This window comes from Rhagoletis zephyria, unplaced genomic scaffold (assembly GCF_001687245.7).
Source record: "Rhagoletis zephyria isolate East Lansing unplaced genomic scaffold, Rhagoletis_zephyria_1.1 Rzeph_scaffold_17503, whole genome shotgun sequence".
Classification (NCBI taxonomy): Eukaryota; Metazoa; Arthropoda; class Insecta; order Diptera; family Tephritidae; genus Rhagoletis; species Rhagoletis zephyria.
Window position 1 is genome coordinate 159 of NW_016174564.1, and position 10,662 is coordinate 10,820.

The following is a 10,662-nucleotide window of genomic DNA, read 5'->3' on the forward strand; positions in this document are numbered from 1 at the left end:
GGTTACATTTTCTGGGCGCTATTACTAGACCAGATATTACTCTGGTAACCCCACATGGAAAAAACAGCGAGGAAAGCTGTAAAATTTTGTATGAAGTGTAGGTCCATGACAAGAAAATGTTGAGGTTATTCCACACTAAAAGCTGAGAAGGATCTTTACTGCAAATTATGACACTTGATAACTTATGAAGCCATCACCTGAACCGCGTTACTTAACAGAGTTACACAACGGAGCATCCTCAAGGCGCTCAACAAGAAATGTATGGGTAACGTGGAGAAGAAATCCGATATATAGAATGGTGGAACTGCAGGCAAAATATTACTCTGTTAAAGAGCTCAAAAATTTGTATTTTCGCAGAGTTGGGAGAATTCGTAAGTATATACTACCATAAACATTTATGTAGGTATCGTCCGTTTATTTAATTAACTAATTTAGAAATTAAAGCTTGTTCAGGATAAAAATTTAACTGAATGCTATGTACAGTAATTAGTAGTAAAATACGCATCGACAGGTACTAGCAAAAACTGAGCAACTCACTAACAAGGATTATATGTATCTAATTGCATAATGCCTAACTTTGTTACTCACTTGACTCGGCCGGTGATGGTGGATTCAATGTTTCCGGACTTATACAATCCGATGGCGATGGGGAACGTTCACGTTTCGTCGTTATATGACCGAGACCCAGTCCCAGTCCAGCTGCATGCCCCAGCGAATCTGATCGGTGGCCCAAACCACTTGAGTGTCCCAAATGGGTGCCAGGCAAGCCATCAGGTATATTATTCTCCGATAAAAATTCATCCAAATCTGCGTACTTTACGTTGCGAATCATTGATGCGAAGGCGAAAAATAGTAAAAATCGGTTGGTTTTGTTAGTGCAAATAAACGTAAAGAATTGAATATTTACATATAAACAAAAAATAAAATAAGCAAAAACTTTCTTGAAATAATTCAAAATAGTTTTGTTTTTTACAAAATTTTCGTACTACACACATTTGACAATTAAACAAAAAATAAGCGCTTATTTAATTCTATTTTGAAACTATGAATTTAAGAGCATAAACAGAATTGAATCGCTCAGACGAATTCGTTGGGAGAAAGTTCGCTGCCGTCGGTCACAAAATCTCTCAAAAGCTCTCGGTGGGAAAGTAGCATTGTTTCCCCATTTTCTAGCAGATAACTATCAGCAAGAATCAGAATGGCAAAATTTGGTGATTCATCTATTCGCTTTTGTATTTATATAATTTTTGTTTGTCATTTTCCTTTTTGTTTTGTTTTACTAGGCGAAATATTGCAGCGAATATCATCCGCCGGCATCACTCCGACCGACGAAATTCGCACAGCGATTTGGTTCTCTTTATACTTTAAAGCAGTGTGTCTTCATAAAAAAGGTGGTGCTTGAAACTTACGAATTGGTACAAATTTTAGAAATTGAATGGTATAATTAATGAAAAGTGATGCTGAAATCTGTGAGCAACTGTTCTGGTAGAAAAAATTTAGCGCAATATTACAGTACCTAGCGGAACCTAGCGTTGATTTTTGGCATTTTTTTCACGCAATCACTTCCATACAAAAATTTTTTTCGAAAATACTTTATATGGAAAAATGCAAAACACTTTCAACAAAAAAAAAAATCCCAAAAATCATTGCGATTTTTGACCAACTCCGAACTTGCATTTTTTTTACTATAATTTAATGGGCTGCAAACTTGCATACTCAAAAAAATTCTAAAAAACCTGATTAAAAAGTTGAAAATTTGCTGAATTCTCGCGAGTTTTGCACAAAGTTCAGGAATTATATTTCTATGTTCTTGTGCAGAATGAAGCGTATTTTTATGAAAAATTGGCGTAAAAATATTATAATAAAAATTGTTGCATATATTGTGAAAGATTTGCTGTGCCGATATTTTCTTCCGGCAGTGTGCACTTGGAATTATATATCCATACTTGTTTTTATAAAATGTTTAAATGTGATATTATTGATCTAGCAATCTCATTTTCCAGCAAATTCGTTTAACGTCACGAAAATGTTGCATTTTATACTGGTTTGTATCTAGTTGTTCCGATAAGCCAAATAATCCTAGATATATCATTTAAGTGTGCAATTTCAAGCACTGCCTAACTCAAGTGAGTCGTAAAAGATAATGTTAAAATCGTGTAGGCATACATACATACATACATACTTTAGAGCAGTGCTCGTCAAAGTGGTGGTCCGCGGACCGGTGCCGGTCCGTAAGCCATAAGTCGCCGGTCCGCAAAGGGCGTCGCGAAATGGACAACGATTTTCTTACCTTTGTGAGACTGGGTTTTCAACCATGAGTATTATTAAGACAAAGTACAGGAACAGTTTAAATATTAGTTCTCCATTGCGTGTCGCACTGTCCACAATTGAGCCACGACTTGATAAGCTTGTAAATAATAAACAGGCTCACCTCTCGCATTAGTAAACATCGACTTTCGTAACTTTACAAGGAATGACACCTTCCAATAGCATTAATATAATTTTAATAAAACTTGACGTGCTTATAATATGTCTTATTGGGCCTCATGCATAAAAAGTGAGCTTAAGCTCCGACTCGATTTTCAGTACAAATTCTTGAGCTTGAGCTCACCCCTTCAGTGCAAAAATTGAGTCTGAGCTTAAGCTCACTTTTTATGCATAAGGCCCATTATTATAACTTTACAGTTATTACATTTGTGATGTTTTATATTACTGTTTAATGAGGCTATATACAACTTGTATAATAAAAACAACTTAAATTTGTTAAACATTCATAAAAAATCGCTAATATCTGCTATCATTAAATGGTAATAGGTCATATATAGACACCCGGCTAATAAAGAAATTCATTTAAACAAATTTTAATACATATATGAGATGATCGTAAACGAAAAATAATCAATAAAAAAAGGTACCGGTCCCCGACGTAATAGAAAAACTGCAGCCGGTCCGTCACACTCAAAAGTTTGACGAGCACTGCTTTAGAGCAAATACGCATGCACATATTTGTACCAATTGACTTTGATTATGAATTACAAAGAACACTCTCGGTGCACAACATTTGAATGAATGTACTATGTATGCATGAATGTGTACCCATAAATTGCATTTCTCTATTAACAATTTGATAATTAAATGGAAAATTGCACATTGCACTACGAAAGCTTCAAAGCGCTGAACTATGAAAAACTTTGTGAATTTGTGTAAAAACGATGACGAGCAGCAGCAGGCAGCCAGAAAGTCACATATCTATATATGTACATATTACATATATACATACATACATATATAGAAAAGAGTTGACGCAATGTTTCAAACGTATGTATTATAAAATGTCATCAAGCACTAATTATTGCATCACCTTCGCAGCGTTTTGCAACAACTGTACTGCCTGCGGCTAGCCATCCATGGATTTTTGAAACTTATTATATACTTCCCAATTAATTGGCATTCTTGTAAATTTGTCTTTATTGGTATTTTTGTGTGTGTGTATGTGCAAAAATTAGGATCTGAAATGTAACATATCAATGATCTTATGTATGTACATACATTAGGGCGGGTCGATTTGTAGGGGCCCAAAAAAATTAACAGAGGCACATCGCGCTTATGATTATTTGGGTAATTTCTAGCATTTTTTCCCAAGAAACCATAGGTCTAAAATGAATTTCGAGCCAGAGATTTTTTCTATCTAGTTTTTTTTTTCAAGAAGTGGCTCACCTGCTGAAAGAGCTGTATTGAAAACTACTCTAAATGTGTATCTGGGGGTTTTGGGGTCGAGGAATCTATTTCTGGCATTAAGTTTTTCTTTTGAGGGCTGCCAGAGGGCGCTTTCGTTCTTTTTTTTTTGATGTTAACGTCTTTTTTCCGAAAATCGACAACATTGTCGGGAAATCCACGAAATTTTACTTTCTCATAAAGCAACTTCAATTTTTGAATAGCCTAAAATGTTCAGCGTTAAAAACCAAAAAAGTACGAAAGCGCCCTCTGGCGGCCCTCAAAAGAAAGAATTAATGCCATGAATGGATTCCTCGACCCCCAAAACCCCCCCACCCCCCGCGAAAAACATTTTGGCTAGTTCTCTGTACAGCTGTTTAAACAGGTGAGCCACTTTTTGAAAAAAAAATAGAATTCATTTTAGACCTATGGTTTCTTGGGCAAAAAAGCTTGAAATTACCCAAATAACCAAAATGCTTTTGATGCAAAAAATTTTACCCGCCCTAATATACATACATACATATGTACGAGTACATAAAATGAAGAGCACGCTTCACTACGCAGCAGAAATGATACTAACTTGTGTTACCTTAAGATCGGCATCGTACGGCAGAGTTTTATCCCACAAATTCGGTCCGAGGAATGCGGTTTGGGCCTCCACATTCCAGAGATCACCCTCCTCTTTGTATTTGTCATCGCCGCATATAACTTCTTTGTTATTCGATGAGGATTTTCCTGCAATGCAAAATTGTAGAATATAAATTAGAATGTTTGAAAGACATGCAAAAAAAATATATTTGATTGCAATGAGAAATGCAAATACATGTGTGTTAAGTTTATGGACACAAATCGATGGTCCTCGACAATAACGACACAACTCAAAATTCACACAAAAAATACAACCTTCACTACTGTTTAGCAACTCAGGTTTCTAGTAATTAGTAGGATTATACATGGATTAGAGACATGGAACACTTATTTGCGGCAACGGGTTTTTTTTTAATTTTGAGTTATGTCATTATTGCAGAGGACCATCGATATGTACATAAATTGATATTTATAGCTAAACAAATAAAATGTGAAAAATGTTTGTTAAGAGACATGCGTTCGTCAATTTCTTTGGCGACATCCACTTATGACTATTACCAAGTGCTATACAAGTATTTATAGCATTTATACATATACATACATATATAAATATTTCTCCAAATGCGACAACCTTCTAAAGTACAATTCACCCTCTCTATTTATTTTATTTCTATGCGCGCATTAGCTCGTTAGCGCCTACTATCTATGAACTGTTTGACTGTTTGTCAGTCTGTAGTCTATCAGCTTTCCATTGACTTGAGATTTGATGACACTTGTCTGATATGGCTGCAGTTTAATTGGCAAGTTCTGAACAATAAAATAATCCAGCCATATAAATACTTAAAAATACCTTACGCATGTCGCTGAGTTGATTTAATTTCAGCAAGCACCCTCTTCGTAGTTTCGAGTCGTTTAAAGAGCTAATACCTCTATCAAAAGCTTGTCTAGAAAATTTGTTATCAACATTTGATTGGATGGACATGATATTGCAATTCAATATACACTCCGTGTTATAATTGTAGTGTTGAGCATTTGCTTCCATACAAAGTATGAACGAAGATTTTTTATTTGGAAGAAAATTAACAAAAAATGCCAGAAATCAACGGGGAAGGTCTGATTATGGCAACTTAGAGGCTGTCACTTAGAAATTCTCTTAAATGGATGTTGTTCATATTTGTACAACCGAAACTTAACGTAACTTAATGCCAAGTCGAAGTCGGTTTCATTCTGATTTTCTAAGTTCTAAGTTACGTTAAGTTAAGTTAAGCTGCCATAATCAGGCTTTTCGTCGTAGCTACCTCGAATTTAAACTTTTAATTTAATTAACTAGCTCGAAATTTTCACGAAAGTTTGTGGAATTTTTATATATATGGCACAAAGCTTCTAACTGGGATTTAAACGATTTTTATTAAATAATAAATGACATATATTTTTTAGAAATAATATCTAACTAAAGTTAGTTAACAACTTTGTTTTAACTTGTAAACATTTTAACATTTTGGCCCTTTTTAACCCAATCTTATTTGAAGTGTTTTTAATTAACTAATCTTTACAAAATCGGGAAGGGATGTTCGAAAAGTGTTTCTCTTCTTGAAACAGAAACATTCCGTTTGTATGTGTTCCAACCACAGTCAAGTGTTTATAGTACAGGAAGAGATCAGTTCAGCCGCGACCAATAGCTTAGCATCAAATTCTGAAGAAAAATTGCCAAGACAAAAATTAAGCTCACCCCAATATCTGTAATGAACTAACTTCAAGAAACTTCACATTATAATTTATTTTTTCCATGTCGAAGTCAAATAATCGTAGTATTCTGAACTAAATAATAGGCGGCATACAGCGTGCGTCTGACTTGTAAGTCAATTTGGATGTATCTGTGAAAATAAATATGAGTTAGTTACACCGACACGACTTCTGGCATGACTCTGAATGATTCAACTGTGTGTAGTCGAAAGGGGGTCAACACGTATACAAATGACTCGCGAGTCAGACGCACTGTGTATGTCGCCTATAAGACTTATGATCAACGTAAAACTTCTATAAAGCTTATCATCCAGAGTCTTTTGGAGGAAATTTAAAAACAGATTTCGTTTTAATGTAAAGCGACAATATTGTCAAAACTCATCTTTCTAGAAAAGGTAACACACAAACTTTGGTTGGGCTTGCGGAAAAAAAATTCTCGCCAGCCAAAGTATTTATCGTTGATAAATATTCATAGTAGAGCTCTAGATACCCGGGTATCGAGCAATGCGAGTAGCTCGATACTCGCTCGAAACTCGTTCATTGCTCAACTGCTCAAATGTTTGTTCAAAATTTTCGAGTTTTTGAACAATTTCATAAACAAAAGAAAATTTGTAAATTGTATTTGTCAGCAGCTGCTTTCTAATTCATGTTAAATAAATTGTATTAATAAAAACCAATGTAACAATCTTTGCATTATATATCAATAATTTGAAATATTTAAAAAGTTGCTACCAAAAATGTCAATATAATAAAAAAAACATTGCTCAAATTACTCGAAAAAACTCGAATTGCTCGAGCTCATGCTCGAAAATTTTCGAGTAATGAGCATTGAACAAGTGTGCGAGTACTCGCTGCTCATATACCCGGGCTGTTTGAAAATGTGCGAACAAAATCGAGAGCTCTAATTCATAGTGATTGAACTTTCCTCCGAACCAGCTTTAAAAAATATTTGTGTAGATGCGCTGGTGAGCACCAGAGCTTGTAAGAGAGGAAGAGAACGAATTTACTACGATTTAACAACTTAGGCAAAGTTATCCACTTACGTAGGTGCTGCTTGTTCTCGATAGACGTTGATACTTAAACTAATCTTTTGGAATATGCGAAAAAAATGTTGTAGTACTTTCTCTTGAATTTTTTCATAGGATCCTCTTAAAACATTTCTTGACCCCTTTCTGCTGCAGCTTGGCTCTATTTCGAAATATTAGTTAGTGAAACAAAATCTGTAGGCCGTACAAAAGCCACATACGTTTCAATGCAAGTTATTTTCCACTAAAACAACATATACCCTTTACACCAACCGAGAGAATCCGCATGCCGGCAAAACATTCGGCTGAGCTTCGAATAAGTTCAAACGCAAATTCGCTACGGCGCCATCTAACGGCAAGTACATATTTTGTACTCGCACTTTACTAAAATGGAAAGGATTCAATGTTCTTCTTTTAAAAATTTGCCATACCGTCGAATAGAAAGTTAGTGTTGGATATTTTTGAAATGATAAATAACTCATTTTCAAAGCTAACTTGATTGCCTCGCTGATAAAAACTACAAACGAATTTTGCATAACAAATTCAAGTTCATGTCGTACTTTAGATTGAATAACCGACTGTTAATAAATGGCAAAATAGATCCAGGATTAGACCTTAGTTTTCCAATAAACAGTGTAAGAAAAAAATATATAAATTTTATTGCTTTATTATTGAGCTTTGTACCACGATCTACCACATCTCCTCATCAGACTTATTTCTCTAGACCTCGGCTGGAATTGAACCCGCACCATCGATGTGCAAAGCCAGCACCACTAACTACTGAGCTGTTCATACCCCGAAAACTCTTTTTGCTATGGATGTTTCCATTTTTCCTAAAAAAAAAAAATCGTAGTACGAGGCTCAATAACACTATTGAAATAGCAATATTTGTTTGTTATAAACTAAAAAGCAAATTTAAACGTCGCCAACTATGTAATTCTGACTATTTTCTATTTTTTCTATTTTCTACATCAAGAGATAAAATCTTTTCAAGACACACTTTCGTGTTGAAGCAAAATAAATATAAGAAGGGCATTCGAGTTGGACCACCGTCCGTTAGGTCCGTTTCGTAATGAAATGAACCACAGAATGCAACCTTAAAACACCCTGTATAAGAGAGTATCTAAATGAACTATTCAATTAAGCTCAAAGAAAAAGACTTTTAATGTGGTCTATTGCCCTAAAATGAAAAGTTGTATGCACGTTGCATTGACACCATGGTGAAATAATATCAGGTGTAGTATTAAAACAGCTTCTCGCTCTAGATATTTTTTCAAGCAAATTTTCGAATAAGATAGTGTCAAATCGTTCTTCTCGCTCTTACTACTATCTACACCTGTTATAATGTCTCCATGCATAGACACTATATGTACACCAATCTTGCTGACAGATCCTAAGAAAAATTATGAACTAAATCTTTAATATTGAAAAGTTAAGTTCTTTTATGATTCGTGCAAAAAATATGCTCAGAGCGAACTTAAATCATTCAGTAATCTATCCTCATTTTTCTTCATTTCTACCAAATTTTCTTGTTATCATCACTTTCCAAAATAATAGCCCAATTTTTTCAACACAATAATAATTCAATGATAATAGTAAGTGACCACTTTGACGGCAAAGCTTATGAATAAATCAAGCCATTAAAATCCGCCAACCACTTGGCACTGCTATATAAATACAAACAGACAAACCCAAAACAGAAATCGAGCAAAAAACCAAACATGCTGGCAGCGTAGAAAAGTGCAAGTATTGCAAACATGAACTGCATGCAGAAATAAACAATGAAAGACAAATAAAGATTCGCAAGCACACACACACATACACACACACATGCAACCGCACTGCTTTCAGCTGCAGCCACGGAGTTAGTGCGCATGCGCAGCCCACTCAACTAACGCGAAACACACAAATAGCCACCACATTGCATTCGAGTCCAAAAGTCAGGCAGCAAAAATCATTTCCGTATTCAAAAGTTACATCGTAAAGCACGACAACAACAATAAAGAACAACAACATGCAGTTTTCGTTTGCGAAGAGTGGGCTCGCTGTTGGTTGGTCGCTTGGTTGGTTGACTGTTGTTGGTGGCGTTGGTAATAACAATCATTTGACTGTGTGAATGCGTAAAAGCAGCAGAAAGCGCCAGCCGACAGCCCATAGCTACCAAAACAAGGAAAACCAGAAAGCAGGCAAGCGAAAATGATAAATTGAGAAAATGAGAAAAGGCGTCAATGTGAAAAAAGAGGGAAAAAGGCACAATAGGCCATTGTAAAATTTGACTTTGGCTGACTTTTAGTCAAAGAAAACGAAGAAACAAANAAAACAGTGGCAAATCGTAGCAAAAACGAGCGCACGAAATCAAATCGAAAACGAAAGTGAAACTTTGGCGTTTTTTCGTTTTGTCCATCTCTCAATCGGGATTTGTGTCATTGCGTGAGTATGTGTGAGCGCTTTTGTTTACATTGCGCGCCGACTTGTGCAGACATTAGTCTTGTTTTTTTTTTTTGTAATTTTCATTATTTGTTTGCATTGCGTTTTCGTGCGCTCAAGCTTTTTACCTCACCGCACTCAACAGTAGGAATGAAACGATACCATTCAGTTATCGATACTTTTACTGGGAAATAGTATCGAAATAAAGTATCGATACCTCAAAACATCGGACCTAAAGTATAGATACTCATACGATAGTTTCAAAAATGGCTTCTTATTACTTCACCTGGTAGTATTCCGCATACAATTGGAAGTGTGAAGAGTACAGAAACAAAATGATAAGGACGAAATTTTACGAAAAGAAATTCCTAAAATCATTTAAAATATGAAAGATTTTCTAGCATCCAGATACTGCGAACTAGAATAATTTTTCTATTTGAGCTTAACATCGCGTTGAAACGTCTGTACTGAATATTAATCCGGTTCACTCTTCCACTCGAACAGTTCGGCCGTGTATACGTCGCATTACATCGACTTTGGTGAAGCAATTGAAGCGTGCATTCTTTGCACTATATCGACTTCGTCGCATTATCTCGGTTTTCGCTGACAATTAAGCAGCCATTAAGAACAAGGCGCTTCATATTCAGACAGAAACAGTGGAGGAAAAATTGCGGAAGCCAAATTTGCCTTAGTACTGGGTTTCGATACGAATATTTGTTTGCGATACTACTCTGTACTTGGTTCAAAAGTACCGATACCAAAATTACTTGGTATCGATTGAAAAGTATCGAGTATTTACTCGTATCGTTTCATCCCTACTCAACTGAAGGTTTTCAGAAAGCCGGCGCATGCGTGACTGTCAGCACTCGCGCGCATTTCAATTGGAGTGAGTGAATTTCCGAAGTGCCTGCAATCAGCTGATAAGCTTTTGTCGTTGGTTTGGCGGCTGCGCTTCACTCTAAAGCTTCTTTCTTCTTTAGCTCTTCAACTTTTATTGGCTTTCTTGCGCTGCAAATTTCTTTTCTCCAATTTTGTTTTTCTTTTGCTAGCAGGATTTCTTTGCTTTTGCTTGTGTGCTGCAGGGCTAATAAAAGCGCAGTTAGCAATACGAGTTTGGTGAATGAGTTATCTGAGTTAGACTATCTGGATGTCGAATTAAGACTCT

The 10,662-nt window shown here is 35.7% G+C and overlaps 1 protein-coding gene across 1 annotated transcript; it reads right to left on the reverse strand.

The window, feature by feature from the left end:
* Nucleotides 1-588: 588 nt before the first annotated feature.
* LOC108379862 (hepatic leukemia factor-like) lies at nucleotides 589-4,645 on the reverse strand (the record flags this gene model as incomplete). The annotated part of the gene is made up of 2 exons (XM_017636217.1): nucleotides 589-814; nucleotides 4,295-4,645. Coding segments are annotated over 2 exons (577 nt in total), but the record flags the coding sequence as incomplete, so codon positions are not given.
* Nucleotides 4,646-10,662: the final 6,017 nt, after the last annotated feature.